The 18,170-nt window shown below is 44.1% G+C and overlaps 1 protein-coding gene and 2 long non-coding RNA genes across 6 annotated transcripts; 1 reads left to right on the plus strand and 2 right to left on the minus strand.

Annotated features, from left to right (window-relative positions):
• The first annotated feature begins 1,809 nt into the window (after window positions 1-1,809).
• LOC129866642 (small nuclear ribonucleoprotein F-like) lies at window positions 1,810-3,223 on the plus strand. The gene is made up of 4 exons (XM_055939416.1): window positions 1,810-1,919; window positions 2,237-2,362; window positions 2,591-2,655; window positions 2,935-3,223. The coding sequence occupies exons 1-4, from the start codon at window positions 1,917-1,919 to the stop codon at window positions 3,002-3,004; spliced, it is 264 nt and encodes an 87-aa protein (XP_055795391.1). The 5' UTR covers window positions 1,810-1,916; the 3' UTR covers window positions 3,005-3,223.
• Window positions 3,224-6,112: 2,889 nt separating this feature from the next.
• On the minus strand, window positions 6,113-7,921 carry LOC129866648 (uncharacterized). Its single transcript, XR_008761512.1, has 3 exons — window positions 7,857-7,921; window positions 7,360-7,656; window positions 6,113-7,180 (listed from the first exon to the last, which is right to left on the minus strand). It is a non-coding gene; the product is annotated as an uncharacterized LOC129866648 (long non-coding RNA).
• On the minus strand, window positions 7,922-16,665 carry LOC129866646 (uncharacterized). 4 transcript variants are annotated; one of them, XR_008761508.1, is made up of 4 exons: window positions 16,576-16,665; window positions 15,837-16,004; window positions 8,168-9,485; window positions 7,922-8,071 (listed from the first exon to the last, which is right to left on the minus strand). It is a non-coding gene; the product is annotated as an uncharacterized LOC129866646 (long non-coding RNA). The 4 variants fall into 4 exon arrangements; XR_008761510.1 differs by having other exon boundaries at window positions 15,837-15,937; window positions 16,576-16,664; XR_008761509.1 differs by lacking the exon at window positions 15,837-16,004 and having other exon boundaries at window positions 16,576-16,664.
• Window positions 16,666-18,170: the final 1,505 nt, after the last annotated feature.

An 18,170-nucleotide genomic window follows, 5' to 3' on the forward strand; every position in this document is an offset into this window, starting at 1 on the left:
AACAGAGAACACGGGAATAAGTACACTGGGGATAATTGGGAAGATGGGCGACACGTGGAGCGGGGTGGAGACAAGCACAAAGACAGGTGAAACAGATCAGGGTGTGACAGTACCCCCCCCCCCCCCCCCCCCCCCCCCCCTCCGCTCATACCTGGTTGACCAGGGTGCCGGCGTTGGAACTCAGCGATGAAGCCTGGGTCCAGGATGTCCCTGACGGGGAAACAGCACCTCTCCTCCAGGCCATAACCCTCCCAGTAAACCAGGTACTGGAATCCCCTGCCCCTCGGTCAAACCTTCAGCAGGCGCCTCACCGTGTACGCCGGTTGGCCGTCAATGAGACGGGGGAAGAGGGGTAGGCCTAGAAACAGAAGACAAAGGGCTGTGAGACATAGCTTTAATCCTAGACACATGAAAAGTGGGATGTATACGGAGGGTAGGGGGGGCCAGAAGACGAACAGCAGAGGGGCTAATAATCTTGGAGATGGGGAAAGGGCCGACCAATTCAATCATCAAGTTTGCAGACGACACAACAGTAGTAGGCCTGATTACCAAGCATGACGAGACAGTCTACAGGGAGGAGGTGAGGGCCCTGGGAGTGTGGTGCCAGGAAAATAACCTCTCACCCAACATAAACAAAACAAAGGAGCTGATCATGGACTTCAGGAAACAGCAGAGCACCCCCCCCCCCCCTATCCACATTGACAGGATTGCAGTGGAGAAGGTGAAAAGCTTCAAGTTCCCCGGCATACACATCACTGACAAACTGAAATGGTCCACCCACACAGACACTGTGGTGATGAAGGCGCAACAGCGCCTCTTCAACCTCAGGAGACTGAAGAAATTTGGCTTGGCACCTAAAACCCTCACAAACTTTTAGAGATGCACAATTGAGAGCATCCTGTCGTGCTGTATCACTGCCTGGTACGGCAACTGCACTACCCGCAATCGCAGGGCACTCCAGACGGTGGTGCGGTATGCACAACACATCACCTGGGGAAGACGACCTGCTCTCCAGGACACCTACAGCACCCGATGTCACAGGAAGGCCAAAAAGATAATTGAGGACAACCACCACCCGAGCCACTGCCTGTTCACCCCGCTATCATCCAGAAGGCGACGTCAGTACAGGTGCTTCAAAGCTGGGGCCGAGAGACTGAAAAACAGCTTCTATCTCAAGGCCATCAGACTGTTAAATAGCCATCACTGGCACCTTAGAGGCTGCTGCCCTAAATGCATAGACTTGAAATCACTGGCCACTAGTCACTTTAATAATGTTTACATATTTTGCACTACTCATCTCATATATATACTGTATTATATTCTATTCTACTGTATTTTATTATATGCCGCTACGACATTGCTCGTCCAAATATTTATATATGTGTATGTGACCAATACAATTTGATTTGATTTGAATAGTAGATCTTTGCCAGAAAAGAGGGATAGGCCAATGAGTGATATATGTTTCAGTTAGGTTGGCTTCTTAGTGTTCATAGAAATGGTTATCAACTGTACCGCAGAGATGGAACGTAAGTCACAGAAAATAGATGTTGTGGTGGCAGTTGCAGAAAAGTACTTGGGGGTACGAGATTTGACTTCAGAAAAGTTACAGGGTGCATTGAGTGGTAGTGTCCCGTCCTCTCAGGTCGTTGGCCTGGGGTTGGATCAGATAGAGAAGAAGAAGAAGAAGAAGAAGAAGAAGAAGAAGAAGAAGAAGAAGAAGAAGAAGAAGAAGAAGAAGAAGAAGAAGAAGAAGAAGAAGAAGAAGAAGAAGAAGAATGTACACTCCAGTCCAGTTGGTGGCAGTAGTGCGCCTTTTGGTTGCCAACCGCCATTAAAAAAAAACAAGCGTTCACCACTACTTCCTGCAACCAATAACAGCGTGTAGTTGTCGTTGGAGTTTATACAAAATCAAAATGGTAAATATAGACTATACTATGAGATGTTGGATGAGTATTGATAATATGTAGTGAAGGGCCAGGCTATCATAAATATAATTTGAGTAGCTATCATAAATTCGCATTGTGCGCTTGTGTTGGGATTATCCACATAGCTAGCTAGTTAGCAGCTAAGTTAGCTAGCTAACTTGTTAGCCGCTTTTGCTTTGCACTGTATGTGAAAGGCTAGTTTGACTAGCTATGAATCTAAGTAGCTAGCTGTGAGATGGAGCTAATGTGATCAAATGTACACTAATGCTAGCTAGTCTCAACAACACATGTGAACGATATCATTTCAGAGTTTACCGCTGAATCCCAAACCGTTCCTGAACGGTCTTACTGGCAAGCCCGTGATGGTGAAGCTGAAGTGGGGTATGGAATACAAGGGATACCTGGTGTCCGTGGACAGCTACATGAACATGCAGGTACGTGGACCAGGCAATGTCTAAAATGTGTGAACATTATTATCCTCAAATGGTCAAATGCACCAATGTACAGCATGTTCTGGAATGATTACCCAATGTGCACATAACTACATCCAGAGCCATACATAATGTACATGTCTGGTTTTGCATTGCCATCTGTAACATATCTATAATAACAGTCAATATCTATAAAGTCTAGCTATAAAATCTATTGTCTCTGATTTATAGTTGGCCAACACTGAAGAGTATGTAGATGGAGCGTTGGCTGGACACCTAGGAGAGGTGCTTGTCAGGTAAGTTCAGTGGAATGCTCATCGCTTTACTTGCACTTCACATAGCTTATGATTACACACACATTAGCCTGGTCCCAGATCTGTTTGTGCTGCCTTGTTCACTCCTATTATGGTCATCATAGTTTGGTGTGACAATGACCATAGGAGTTTCAAGACAACACAAACAGACCTGGGACCAGGCTACACGCATATCAACGGATTGTAGAATTAGCCCTTCTCTCTGTCATAGAACCAGCCTGCACTGAGCTAACAGTTTCCATGTGTTTCCCCTCCACACAGATGCAACAATGTCCTGTTCATAAGAGGAGTAGAAGAGGAGGAAGAGGATGGGGAAATGAAAGAAGCTTGAAAGCTGAATGCTTCAGCAGGCTTCTTCTACTTTCTTTAGTTTATATTTTTTTCCCATCCGGTCGCTAATCTTGTTCACTGAATTAGTCCTCATTTTTTAATGAAAAACATCTTGTTGTGAAAACAGTTATGTATTTTTTATATGATGATGATGAACCAAGCTGTTGTGCCCCTCACGGCACAAGGATAATAAAATTGTGCATATTGCACTTTTCAGGAACATCTTTTTATGGTATTATTTTGTGGTGAGGCAAGAATATTAAACAATTGAGTTATTTTATCAAAGTGTACAGGACATTTAATTATCGATCTAACAGACAATGGCACATTTACGAATAGTGCATTTTTGTAAATCATTTGGCTTAAGCTAGCTAAAATATAGACCTAACATAAAAGCTCATTTATAATCAGTAAATGTCCTCAGACACCAACCTTACGACAATTCGATCTGAACTGAAATTAGGAGCGGTCTGGCATGATCATTCAGAGTGTATGTCACTGTTTCTCATTTTTCACACAGGGTGGCATTCCTTAGCCTGGTGGGCTGTTTTGGGAAATGTTAGGTACAATTAAAAGTATACTTCAGGCACCACTATACCACTGAATACTCTCCCAAGTATTCAAATACTAATGTCTGTTCGGATATTCAAATAACCGTGCCCATCCTTATTTGTCAGCCCTGTACTTTCCAAAGGAGAAGATCCTGAACTTATGTTCCAGCTCAGAGGTCTTTTCCTCCTCCCTCAGAATGGTGTTTATCAGGATGTCTATCTGCTGCACCCGTATGCGGGTCTCACTCTTCCTGTATGTTACACAAGTAGATGGACACAGTGTTTGCAGTTAGACTGAGTGCCAGTCGGCTTTCATATGCCTACTCCAAATGTAGTTGTATTAAAAAGAAACTATCACATATACATAAGTATTCAGACCCTTTACTCAGTACTTTGAAGCACCCTTGGCAACGATTACAGCCTCGAGTCTTCTTGGGTATGACGCTGCAAGCTTTGCACACCTGTATTTGGTGAGTTTCTCCCGTTTGGGATGGGGAGCGTCGCTGCACGGCTATTTTAACGTCTTTCCAGAGATGTTCGATCGGCTTCAAGTCCGGGCTCTGGCTGGGCCACTCAAGGACATTCAGAGACTGCGTTGTCTTGGCTGTGTGATTAGGATCATTGTCCTGTTGGAAGGTGAACCTTCGCCCCAGTCTGAGGTCCTGAGTGCTCTGGAGCAGGTTTTTGAGGATCTCTGTACTTTGCTCTGTTCATCTTTCCCTCGATCCTGACATCTCCCAGTCCCTGCCGCTGAAAAACATCCACACAGCATGATTCTGCCACCACCATGCTTCACCGTAGGGATGGTGCCAGATTTCCTCCAGATGTGACGCTTGGCATTCAGGCCAGAGAATATTGTTTCTCATGGTCTGAGAGTCTTTAGGTGCCTTTTGGCAAACTCGCAAACGGGCTGTCGTGCCTTTTTTTTGGCTTCCGTCTGTCCACTCTACCATAAAGGCCTGATAGGTGGAGTGCTGCAGAGATGGTTGTCCTTCTGGAAGGTTCTCCCATCTCCATAGAGGAACCCTGGAGCTCTTTCAGAGTGCCAGCTTTAGGAAGAGTCTTGGTGGTTCCTAACTTCTTCCATTTAAGAATGATGGAGGCCACTGTGTTCTTGGGCACCTTCAATGCTGCAGAAATGTTTTAGTACCCTTCCCCAGATGTTAACCTCGACACAATCCTGTCTCGGATCTCTACGGCCAATTCCTTCGACCTCATGGCTTGGATTTTTCTCTGACATGCACTGTCAACTGCACTGTGCCCTTCCAAATCATCTTCAATCAATTTAATTTACCACAGGTGGACTCCAATGAAGTTGTAGAAAGATCTCAAGGATGATCAATGAAAACAGGATGCACCTGATCTCAATGTTGTCTCATAGCAAATGGTCTGAATACCTTATGTAAATAAGGTATTTCTGTTTTTTATTTTTAATACATTTGCAGACATTTATCAAAACCTGTTTTCGCTTTCTCATTGTGTATATTAATGATACTTCAAAAAAAAATGTAATCCATTTTAGAATAAGGCTTTAAAATAACAAATTGTGGAAAAAGTCAAAATGTTTGAATACTTTGGTATTGGTCGTGTTCATTAGACATGAAACGGAAGAAATGAGGGACTGCTTGGATTTGTCCAATACGAGTTGTATGCCCAACTGCCCTTCCTTACAATGTATTAATGTTCAGCACTCTCCTATTATGGAGACAATGCAGTCTAGTCTATCTCTAACTATATACAGTATTTAGCTGGTAGCCTATTTACACAGTGTACAAAACATTAAGAACACCTTCCTAATATTGAGTTGCATCCCCTTTTGCCCTCAGAACAGCCTCAGTTCATTGAGGCATGGACTTTACAAGATGTCGAAAACGTTCCACAGGGATGCTGGCCCATGTTGACTCCACTGCCTCCCACAGTTGTGTCAAGTTGGCTGGATGTCCTTTGGGTGGTGGAACATTCTTGATACACACGGAAAACTGTTGAGCGTGAAAAGCCCAGCAGCGTTGCAGTTCTTGATACACTCAAATAATTTCGCCTGGCACATGCCATGCCCTGACGCAGGAAAAAATGTGATTTAGTTTCGGTACCAGACTAACTTATGATTTTGTTTGAAGAGCATACAGACTGGCTGCTTACCGCCAGTTCACCCTATGTGCACACGGGATAATTGGATAAGGTGTACAGCAAATCCCTGTGTGCGTGTTCTCTTCCATAAGGCGCACATACCCAGAAGCAAGTGGCATCTACATAGGGTTTGAGTTTAAATAAAGCCAGTTAATTTAGTAAATCTAGCCTGCTGTACTTATTTCAAGACATAGATCTAATGCCGGCGCCTTGTGTAAAAAATGGTATTAGTTAGCTCGTCCACTATAACAAGTTCAAGTGGAACCAGAGAAACTTGCTTGGAAGGTACAACTACTTTCAATGTGCACATTACCCGCTGGCCCTGTTGCTAGTGGTGACTTAAACTAAACTAGCTTTGGCTGCCATCTATTGTCAAGGAATGGTAACTACACTGGGCAGCTTGTTGGCAGACTCAAAGAAGACTAATAATATTAGCAGATGCTTTTATCCAAAGCGGACTGGGTACATGGTGGTGGAAACAGATCACAGAAAGAGGATTACAATGCATAGTAAATTACAGGGTTATTACGTTGTTTTTACAAGTTCCAATATAACAAGAAGAGGATTCACAGGAAAGGCTGTGGTTGCAAGTCTTTGCCTGTATGCACAAGATCAATAGACACTACAACAGTAGCTTACCTAAAAGGAGCAAACAGCAATTTCTACATACATTTTTGCACTTATAAATTAATGAAATGTTCCCATTGACTCTTAAAGAATATGACTTATAAATGTCTCATGAGCTTAGTTCAACTGTCGTACCCCATCAGAACCCAAAATATAAGCTTGTTTTATTCCAACGTTTGTAAAAAATTAAAAAAACACATTTAAACAAACACAGTATAGCCCCAAAACATGGTTAAAACTATAACTTTGATATCATGGATAGCCAGTCCTTCCACAGATTGCTCTGTCTATGAATTTGAGACTGGTTAAATTTCTCCAGCCCCATCCCTGAGTTTTTCACCGAATCGGGCATGGAGAACACTTTGTTATTTTTTTCTGCTGCTTTAAGAAGTTAAGTTGCAGATTAAATACACACCAAAATATGTTAGATACTATAAAAATGTCCCATCACTCAGACAGTTAATACACAGCATGCAACACAGCAAGCAATCAATAAATCAAATGTATTTTACAAAGCCCTTTTTACATCAAACTAATAACAACCACAATGGTTATAGAGGGTGCGACAGTTCAACACCTCAGGAGCAAATGTCGTCTGGCTTTTCATAGCCGAGCATTCGGAGGTCGAGACAGCAGGTCCGGGAGAGAAAGTCGAAACAGCAGGTCCGAGACAAGGAAACACGTCTGTTTAACAGGTCCAAAAAAATCTGTGGAAAAGTAATTCCACTCCGACTCCCTCTATGGATGGGTGTATCTTTGAATTCGCTGTTGAATGTCCTGCTCCTTCTCCATTTTCGGAACACCAGTCCACTTCCCTAAGGTGACCGCCACTCTCTCTTTTTGGGCACTCAAGAGAGTCTGCTGGGATGGTCCTAGATATAAGTTACACAAATCATTTTAGGTCATTTCCTCTCAGCCAGCAGAGGAACTACCATCACAAACTGACTTGGCCATCTGTACTGTTGACAACAAGGCTATGTGCATAAACTTCTTTCACCCCATATTGTCAACTATTTTTATGTCTACATCTGACATAATATAGCACACTTACCATTGGCACAGCGGTCAACGATGCAGTCTAGAAGCTCAGACCTGAAACACCATGTCTTCTCCCCCTTGATGGTTTTCACCACAAATGCCCTGGCAGCCTTGGAGAACTCTTGCTTGAAACGGAGCACTCCCTCATTTGTTGTAGCCTGATGTCTGTCCACCGAATAATTGTGGTCTAAGGCAGCCACCTGGAGTCTTGCGGCATCCCCTGTAGGCCAAACTTGTTCCTCCTGGGCACGTATTTAGTGTACAGGGCATGTACACTCTCAAGTTCACCTATCTGAACACACTTCGTCACCTACAATAGAAAATGAATGTAACTAGAGATGAATAAGTAGGCTCCTACAATTATACTACAACCAATTGATAATCAATCAATTGGTTGTAGTTATTCACATAGGAATGCACAAATAACTAAAACAAGGTTTGAAAAACGTGCTTATCCATTTACTAAAAATGTTGCACTATATGTCCAGAAATAGTTTAGAGTTTATTTACCTTCGAAATCCTTCAACAATCTCGGGTTGAGGATGAGTGCCTTTTTCAGGTGCGAAGGGGGGGGGGGGGGGGGGGGGGTGCTCACAGCAGTTGAGTGGTGCTCATTCGTAACGTGGTGAACTGTGGTGATCCACTTTTCTTTTAGCACCTGGACACTCCCACCAGGCGGCACAGTACCGCAAGTGGTGTGTTAATGCCCTCGCCCATGGCAGTACCTGAGACAGACAGGGAGTAAATGAGACACCTGAGTCACTGACTTGAATCCTCATGATCATATAGTTCTGATCTTACTATCGAATACATGACAGTACCTCTGGCTTCCCGACGGCCACCGGCTTTTTCCTCACACCTTTGGCCATGTGCCAAAAGCTCATACTCATGCCAGATACTGTATGAGCATAGGAGTCCCTCAAGTGCACCCTCACATGTGGATGCCTGTCAGTGGCCAGGGTTTCAATACTGCATCCATGGGCCTGTTAGGAAAATAACAAAAGTATTATTACTAAAAGGGTACCTAAGTGCTCTTCATACATCCACCAAATACACACTTACAACCCTTAGGCTAGCTACAAAATATAGGTTAGGCTATAGCTTACCTCAAAATAATTTTAAAATAACTTTTATGTTTCAATATGCGATTGCTTTTCTTAAATATGTTTAATGGTGTGTATTATGTGTTTTACTATAGTGTGTTTTGTCGGGCTGTTGTGTTTTATTTATGTATTGCGTTTTATTTGTAAGCGTATACAGGGCTCTCTTGTAAAATAGTTTTATCTCAATGTTTACACATGAAGGTTCATTAAAAAAATGATGTGTTGCAGGCATCTCACTAATCCCTCTGTCCCTCTGTCCAACCAGTAGCCATTCTTCAATTGGGTCACATGCACATGCACACCTGATCCTGGGCAGGATCAGGTGGGAAGCAGAGTCCAGGATGGTGTAAGTGCCAAAGAAGGCACATTGGCCTGGCGAATCACGCCGTGCGTCTCCAGATACAATCAGTGGACTGTCACCAATTCTAGCCAGAATCGCCTCTGTGTGCTGGTTCCACATGTGTGTAACCTCTGGCACAATGTAGATGCGAGGTTGGTTTGCAAACTGTCGCAGTGACATGGACACCAGGCTGAGGAGGCAACATGTTTCCACAAATGTGGAGTGGGAGCCGCCAGTTAGGAAGACCGGTGATGGTACCAACAGATTCCCTGCAAACATTTCCCACTCTGGTCTGGGACTCCAACTTCCTCCTGTGGTCCACAACACACTCGGTCTCCATGGTGATGGAAAAAACATTTATTTTCAGGGATGAACTGATTAAATGTGCTCGACAGCCTGGCTCATGAACAACTCCTTCAGCATGCTGTTTCAGATCTTGCACACACTCGTTGATAGTATATCTTAGCTCGCACTGTGATGATTGTAATTCTGAGCTCTCGGTTTCATACAGCGGATCCTGGTCTTCCCTCATCTCACTCGTTCTCTCTGTCAGCTCCATCTGTGGCGGTGGTGAGCGCAGTCTAGCTAGGCCTCGAGCTCTTTAGTGATGGCCCCGGTGAACCTCTTCTCCACCGAGGCACAGGAACACTTTGACACCCAGGGGTCAGTTTGGCATGCTGTACTAATCATTATTTCCTGTTGGTAGAAAAAAATGAAGGCATCTGTTAGGCTATAGCTACATTCTTCACAAATCACTATTATGCAGACAATGCAACCTAGCCTATCTATAACTATATACAGTATTTTGTGTACAAGTATATTGTATATCCATTATTTTGTGTACAAGTATGTAAAACATTAGGAACAACACTTTAATATTAAGTTCTACCCACTTTTGCCCTCAGATCTGTCTCAATTTGTCAGGGCATGGACTCTACAGTACAAGGTGTCAAAAGCGTTCCACACGGATGCTGGCCCATGTTGACTCCAATGCTACCCACAGTTGTGTCAAGTTGGCTGGATGTCCTTTGGGTGGTGTATTCATGATACACACGTGAAACTGTTGAGCATGAAAAGCCCAGCTGCGTTGCAGTTGTTGAACCAGACTGGTGCACCTGGCACCTACTGACATAGCTGTTCCAAGCCACTTAAATCTTTTGTTATCGTAATAATTTTTTGAATATTCGACGATGGTTGTTGACGTCATCCGCCTATATTCAATGGAGAGAGACAATTTCGATATAAAGTGTTTTTCTCAACGTTGCCTGGATGTTACGTCTCCTACTTACTTCAGTACACTCATAACAACTTAAGCATTACGAACTTCTATTCGATCAAATAAACCTCGATCGAATAAACCTTAAAGCAAATAAGCGATCCATTTTTTTTTTATTGACCAAATTCGACAATCTCTCATTGGCCAAACAAAAACTCCTTGCTGGTGGGCGAAACAACAACAACAACAACAAAAAAAATACAGTTCAATTTCTTTTTGTAGGGAAAGAAAATGTGTTTTTTTGTTAGTAAATTTACATTTGTGTATATGAAATTTGGCCAAAAGAATAATGAAATTAATTACATAAAAATGTTTCAGCTTATTATCGTAGGTAAAGAATCCAAGCAGTACATCTCTCCACAATAGTGTAAAATCTTCATAAATGTGTTCAATTATAAACCTACTGATGTCTTGCCACAGTTTTCTTACATGTATACAATGCCAAAAAAGATGCAACACTGTTTCTGGGTGGTCATTACAAAAGGAGCAATTTGAGTTGATGTTTTCCTTAAACTTCTTCATATAGTGGTTGGCAGGGTAATATTTATGAATCATTTTAAAGGAAACCTCCTTAATTTTGTTAACCAGTAGGTATGTGTGTGGCAACATCCAAACTTTTTTTCCAACAGATATTATCAATAAATCCAGTCCAATAAGGCATGACATAAGGTATAGATACAACATCCTGCTGAAACAAGGTTCGTATCGCTCTGTTGTTGAATGGACCAAAAGAAACAAATCTTTCCTACTGATGAGTCAACAGTGTCAATAGAAGGTCGGCTCTGAGGGTCAAGCCTTGACACGTTCCTGAATAACAGAGCAACACCTGAGGGAATGGCGTCTAATACAATTGCAAAATCTTTAGGTGTTACGGGGACCTTGTACAGAGATAAGAATTCCTTATAACTGAGTAAAAGACCCTCTGCATTTACCAGTTGGCTCACCAATAGGATATTATTTCGGAACCAATATTCTAAAAACAAAGAAGTATTTTTATACAATATATCCCGATTATTCCATATATAATATCTGTGTGGAGAAAAATTGTGTTTATAAATTAAGGACCATGACAAGAAAACCTGCCGATGAAAAGCAGAAAGTTTCACTGGAATGTTGTCAATATTAAAATTGCACAACAACATGAAGTTAAGGCCACCAAAAGTAGAGAAAACATGATGAGGAATAAAATTCCAGATAGAAGTGGGTCTTCTTAGGAATTGTTTTATCCAATTGATCTTAAAAGTATTATTTAAAGTAGTAAAGTCCAGAAGTGTTCATTACAACAGTTTTCCTAATGTAATGGGGACGGTTTCTCCAAAGAAAGTTGAAAAGCATCTGGTCTATCTCCTTGCTTATTTTACTGTCAAGATATAAAGACAGAGCGCAATATGTTAGTCTAGAGATACCTTCAGCCGTGGTTATTAGTACTCTTCCTTTTAAAGATAAGTCCCTCTGTAGCCATTGATTTAGCTTCTTCTGGGGTTTTTTAATAAGAGGGTTAAAATTTAGTAAGCCTCTAGACTTCTGATCCTTTGTAATGGTTATGCCTAAATATGTAAGTTCTTCTTTTACTGGAATACCATAATATGAAGGTGTCACACAATCTTTGACAGCTATGAGTTCACATTTATTAATGTTAAGGTATAGACCAGACGCTTTGGAAAAGGATTGTATCACATTGATCGATATGGGAATTTGGTTAGCGTCTTTCAGAAAAAGTGTAGTATCATCAGCCAGCTGGCTTGTAATAATTTCTTTACCAGCTGTTAAGGCTGTCGCTTTCCTCATCCTCAGATGAGGTGAGGAGAGAAGGATCTTCAGACCAAAATGCGGAGTCAGGGAAATAAGCCATCTTTTATTTATAAATGATGAACTGATGGCAACACGAAACAAAACAAAATACTTTCAAAATTTACAAAATAACAAAACGACGTAGAACGAAACCTGAACATAAACTCACATTACATAACGTAAACTTACGGACAGGAACGTACATCAAAACACACGAACAGCCAAACAGTCCCGAAAGTGAAATACATCGACAGCGACGAAGACATAACAGAATCACCCACCTACAAACAGAGACCAAGCGGTATGGGAATGCTCGACGGAGCAACAAGAACTTCTGGACTTGGGAGGAGATCTTGAACGGTAGAGGACCTTGGGCTCAACCAGGGGAATATCGCCGTCCAAAGGAGGAATTGGAAGCAGCGAAGGCTGAGCGGCGCTGGTATGAGGAGGCAGCGAGACGACGCGGTTGGGAGCCCGTGAGTAAGACCAAAATATTTCTTGGGGGGGGGCACACGAGGAGTGTGGCAAAGCCGGGTAAGATACCCGAGCAAACTCCCCGTGCTTACCGTGGAGGTAGAAGGCGTCGTACTGGTAAGAGACCGTGTTATGCGGTAGAGCGCACGGTGTCCCCAGTACGCGTGCTTAGCCCAGTGCGGGCTATTCCACCTTGCCGCACTGGGAGGGCTAGGTTGGGCATCGAGCCGAGCATCGAGCCGAGTGCCATGAAGCCGGCCCAACGTATCTGGTCTCCAGTACGTCTCCTCGGGCCGGTGTACATGGCACCAGCCTTACAGGTGGTATCCCCGGTTCGCCTGCATAGCCCAGTGCGGGCTACTCCACCTCGCCGCACTGGCAGGGCTACGGGGTCCATTCAACCTGGTAGGGTTGGGGAGGCTCGGTGCTCAAGAGCACGTGTCCTCCTTCACGGTCCGGTAGACCCGGTGCCACCTCCATGTACCAGTCCTCCGGTGGCTGCCCCCCGTACCAGGCTGTCTCTCCGGGTTCTCTCTCCTGCTGTTTCCTCCTCTCCAGCGCAGCCGGTGCCTAGACCACGCACCAGGCTGTCTCTCCTTCTCCTCCCTACAGAGCTATCTGTCTCCCCAGCGCCATCTGAGCCATCCGTCTCCCCAGCGCCATCTGAGCCATCCGTCTCCCCAGCGCCATCTGAGCCATCCGTCTCCCCAGCGCCATCTGAGCCATCCGTCTCTCCAGCGCCATCTGAGCCATCCGTCTCCCCAGCGCCGTCTGAGCCATCCGTCTGCCATGAGCCTGCAAAGCCGCCCGTCTGCCATGAGCCTGCAAAGCCGCCCGTCTGCCATGAGCCTACAGAGCCATCCGCCAGACAGGAGCCGCTAGAGCCGTCAGCCAGACAGGAGCCGCTAGAGCCGTCAGCCAGACAGGATCTGCCAGAGCCGCCAACCAGACAGGATCTGCCAGAGCCGCCAACTAGACAGGATCTGCCAGAGCCGCCAACCAGACAGGATCTGCCAGAGCCGCCAACCAGACAGGATCTGCCAGAGCCGCCAACCAGACAGGATCTGCCAGAGCCGCCAGCGAGCCATGAGCAGCCAGAGCCGTCAGAGAGCCATGAGCAGCAAGAGCCGTCAGAGAGCCATGAGCAGCAAGAGCCGTCAGAGAGCCATGAGCAGCCAGAGCCGTCAGAGAGCTATGAGCAGCCAGAGCCGTCAGCCTGCCATGAGCGTCGAGAGCCGTCAGCCTGCCATGAGCGTCGAGAGCCGTCAGCCTGCCATGAGCGTCGAGAGCCGTCAGCCTGCCATGAGCGTAGAGAGCCGTCAGTCTGCCATGAGTGTCGAGAGCCGTCAGCCTGCATGGACCTGCCAGAGCCGTCCAGCCAGGACCTGCCAGAGCCGTCCAAACAGGACCTGCCAGAGTCCTTCAGCCGGGATTTGCCCCTTGTCCCGGTGTTGCCCCTTGTCCCGGTGCTGCCCCTTGTCCCGGTGCTGCCCCTTGTCCCGGTGCTGCCCCTTGTCCCGGTGCTGCCCCTTGTCCCGGTGCTGCCCCTTGTCCCGGTGCTGTCCCTTATTCCGGTGCTGGTCCTTATCCTGGTGCTGCCCCTTGTTCCGGTGCTGCCCCTTGTCCCGGTGCTACCCCTTGTCCCGGTGCTGCCCATTGTCCCGGTGCTGCCCCTTGTTCCGGTGCTGGCCGTTTATTTAGGGGAGGGTAGTGTTAGGGTGGTCATTAGAAGGGGTAGACAGAAGAGGGGAGTGACTATGTTGGTATGGGGACAGCGTCCTGAGCCGGAACCACCACCGTGGTCAACTGCCCACCCGGACCCTCCCCTGGACTTTGTGCTGGTGCGCCCGGCGTGCGCACCTTGAGGGGGGGGTACTGTAACAGTCCTGACCTGTTTTATGTTGTTTTTTATGTGTTTTGGTCAGGGCATGTGTTTTGGGTGGGCAGTCTATGTTATCTGTTTCTATGTTGGTTTTGTTTGCCTGGTATGGCTCTTGATTAGAGGCAGGTGGTTTGAGTTTGCCTCTAATTAAGAGTCATATTTAGGTAGGGCATTCTCACTGTTTGTGTGTGGGTGATTGTCTCCTGTGTCAGTATGTTTGTTCGTACCACACTAGACTGTAGCGTTTGTTTGTTTCATTTTCGTTTCGATGTCGTCTGTTTCCTGTACGTAAGTTTATGTTTAGTTATATAAGTTTATGTTCAGGTTTCGTCAACGTCGTTTTCTTATTTTGTAGTTTTGAAAGTGTTTTGTTTCGTTTCGTGTTTTGCCATCATCATTGTTAATAAAGATGGCTTATTTCCCTAAGCCTGCGTTTTGGTCTGAAGATCCTTCTCTCCTCACCTCATCCGAGGATGAGGAGAGCGTCACCCGTTACACCAGCTATGGAAATACCTTGTACAGGACTATTATTTAAAGAATTTGCAAGAAGTTGGGTGATCAATTAAAACAGATACGGGGAGATAGGACAACCTTGCCTAATTCCTCTCTTTAACTCAAATCTAGGTGAGGTGCCATATTTCAATTTGATAGAACTGTTACCATTTGCATAGAGAGTCTTAATAGCCTTACAGAAAAAATCCACAAAGCCAAGTCTCTCAAGGGAGTGGAAGAGAAACTGATACTCTACTGTGTCAAATGCCTTATAAAAATCTAAAAATAATATGAAGCTATCCTCAGTTATTAGGTCTGAGTAGTCAAGTATGTCTAATACTAGTCTGACATTGTTAGAAATATGTCTGTTCCTCATGAAGCCAGACTGTGTTTCATCAATGATTGCATCCAGGACTTCTTTCATTCTTTTTGCAAGTAGTAAGGCATCAATGAGTATCTTATAGTCATTATTAAGAAGACAAATTGGACGCCAGTTATCGATGAGCAGCACTTATTTTTTAGGCTTAGGTATCAGTGGTATTAACCCCTGACTCATTGTAGGAGGGAGAACATTGTTTTTAATACTCTCTAAAAAGACTTCAAATAGGAAGGGAGCTATTTGTTCAGAAAATAAATTTGTAAAATTCTGATGTAATTCTATCAACACCTGGTGATTTATTGTTCTTTAGATGTTTGATAGACTCTATAATCTCTTCAACTTTGATGGGTTCATCACACTGTTTAGATTCTATATCACTGATAGAGTGAACATTATTCAGTGAGTTAAAAAACATATCTGTGGATTCCTGACAGTACGTAGAGCTATACAATTTTCTGTAAAAATTGCTACAGTATTTAGGGATTATTTTTTGGTCATCTGTAATAACACCATCAATGTTTAATTTATGGATAGTGTTATTTTTAGAGTGAAATTTCTCAAGTCTAAAGAAATAGGATGAATTCTGTTCTCCCTCCTCAATCAATTTTTTCCTAGATCTAATAAAGGCTCCTTCTGCTTTTACTCTATATATATATTATCCAGTTTATTTTGTAACTCAATTAGTTCCATCTTGTCCTCCCCCGAGAGGCTGGCTGGGGACCTCTGAGAAAGGGAAGCTATCTTAATGATCACCTTTTCCTCCTCAGCTCGACATGTCACCCACGGATCACGTTTGGGATGCTATGGAACGACGTGTACGACAGCGTGTTCCAGTTCCCGCCAATATCCAGCAACTTCGCACAGCCATTGAAGAGGAGAAGGACGTCAATCCACAGGCCACAATCAACAGCTGGATTAACTCTATGCAAAGGAGATGTGTCACGCTACATAAGACAAATGGTGGTCACACCAGATACTGATTTTAGTTCAGTATAGTTTCGGTGACGACTAAGATTACAAATCTACTGTCTAGCCTAAATCAATGCAGGAGTTATCCGACAACTCCTTATTCAAAACTAATATAGAATAAATAATAATTATTGCAGTGGCTGGGGTTGCGGAAGGAAGAAAACATTTATCTGAAATACAGAGAGACAATACATTTAGACAAAGATGAATTTGATATGAATGATATTAACGATTATTTCACTCGAGTCGGACTCGTTTCCATGGTGATGAGAAGGCAGTAGGAGAGAAGGGGCGGGACTCAGCAACTCCATCTTATACTTATTAAGCAATAAGGCCCGAGGGGGTGTGGTAAAGGGCCAATATACCACGGCTAATGGCTGTTCTTATACAGACACAACGCGGAGTGCTAAGACACAGCCCGTAGCCGTGCTATATTGGCCATATATCACAAACCCCTGAGGTGCCTTATTGCAAATATAAACTGGTTACCAACATAATTAGAGCAGTAAAAATAAATGTATACCACGGCTTTCAGGCAATCAGCATTCAGGGCTCGAACCACTCAGTTTATACTGTAACTCTCAATGTATGGCTGAGCCATGTTCCACACCTGGAAAATGACATCAAATACACAAACCTGGTTAAAAGCGTTTTGCTTAATGACCGTATTTATATTTATTGAATAAATATAGGCTCAGAGTGACATCTATAATGACCACACACTTGCCTTCTGGTCTAGAAGAAGATGATGGACAGCATCAATGTCTGGTGACATGAACCTATACTTGATCCAGGGCCTGAGAAGAGGGGAGAGACATAGAGGGTGAGGAGACGATGTGGGAGACAGAGGGTGTATGAGAAGAGGGGGACGCAGAAAGGGGGAGCGAATCAAGGGAGTAGGAGGCAGAGAATGATGAGAAGAGGGGTCACAGGAAGAAGAGGGACATTGGATAAATATTAACCAATGTGCTCAATAATTTCAGGGGACTGAGATGTGTGTTACAGTGTGTACACACTAGCCCGATCTGTTTGACTTACTTTGGTTACACTGCGGTACAAGGTCATAGACCTTCTCCAATGGTGTTGTGGTAAGCAGGGGGTGGAAGAACTCGATGCCCTGGCAGGCAGCTAGCAGCTCCATAGCAAGAACTGTAGGGGGAGGTAGAGGGACGGGTTACGGACCATTCATCACAGAATAACACATCATTCACATTAAGATTTTTTTTTCTGATTGGATGAGTATCATCCGGAAGAGTATTATACAAGTTATTATACAGGATAAAATGTAATACAATTCTTATTTAATTTTGTATTTATGGTCAACGCACAGAAATATACCAAAATAGAGAACAAAAAAAAATATTTTTTTCTGTTTGTATGAATTCCGCTACTGCTGTTGTCAGAATCACTGTAAAGTTACATACTGAGAATATCCACTGTCAGTAGAAGTAAGCCTAGGACATTTTCAAAGTAACTGGATCAATGTTTTCCAATTCAGACTAAGCTTCAACTACGTAAACATCAGTATGAGCCTCATTAGCTTCCAGTTGTTTGCTGCTCACTATTTACATGACCATAATACTACTCATGATCAAAAGCAGATAACGTTTTGGTTTTGATGAGTGATCAATTTGATACTCACAGCTCGTGGCGGGAAAACTATTCAACAATTAATTGAAACCTTATGCAGACATGCCCCACCCCAGACTAGAACCAATGAAAATATTTCCTTATTTTTGCTGCTTGTATGTCACACCCTGATTTGTTTCACCTGTCTTTGTGCTTGTCTTCACCCCCTCCAGGTGTCGCCCATCTTCCCCAGTGTATTTATACCGGTGTTCTCTGTTTGTCTGTTGCCAGTTTGTTTTGTTCGTCAAGCCTACCAGCAGTTTTCCCATGTCTGTTACTGGTTTCCCGGTTTTGAGCATTCTGTCTTCTCTGACCCTGAGCCTGCCTGCTGTTCTGTATCTTGTCACATCACACTGGATTATTGACATCTGCCTACTCTGACCCTGAGACTGCCTGCCATTCTCTACCGCTTGGACTCTGCTCTGGATTACCAACCTCTGCCTGCCCTTGACCTGTTCTAGTAGTAAACATTTGTTACTGCATCTGGGT

The sequence above is a fragment of the Salvelinus fontinalis genome, chromosome 12 (assembly GCF_029448725.1).
Source record: "Salvelinus fontinalis isolate EN_2023a chromosome 12, ASM2944872v1, whole genome shotgun sequence".
Taxonomy (NCBI): Eukaryota; Metazoa; Chordata; class Actinopteri; order Salmoniformes; family Salmonidae; genus Salvelinus; species Salvelinus fontinalis.

Coding starts and splice junctions, on each gene's coding strand:
- LOC129866642 (XM_055939416.1), top strand. Junction 2,363..2,590: donor ACAGCTACATGAACATGCAG/GTACGTGGACCA, acceptor TCTGATTTATAG/TTGGCCAACACTGAAGAGTA. Junction 2,656..2,934: donor CTAGGAGAGGTGCTTGTCAG/GTAAGTTCAGTG, acceptor CCCTCCACACAG/ATGCAACAATGTCCTGTTCA.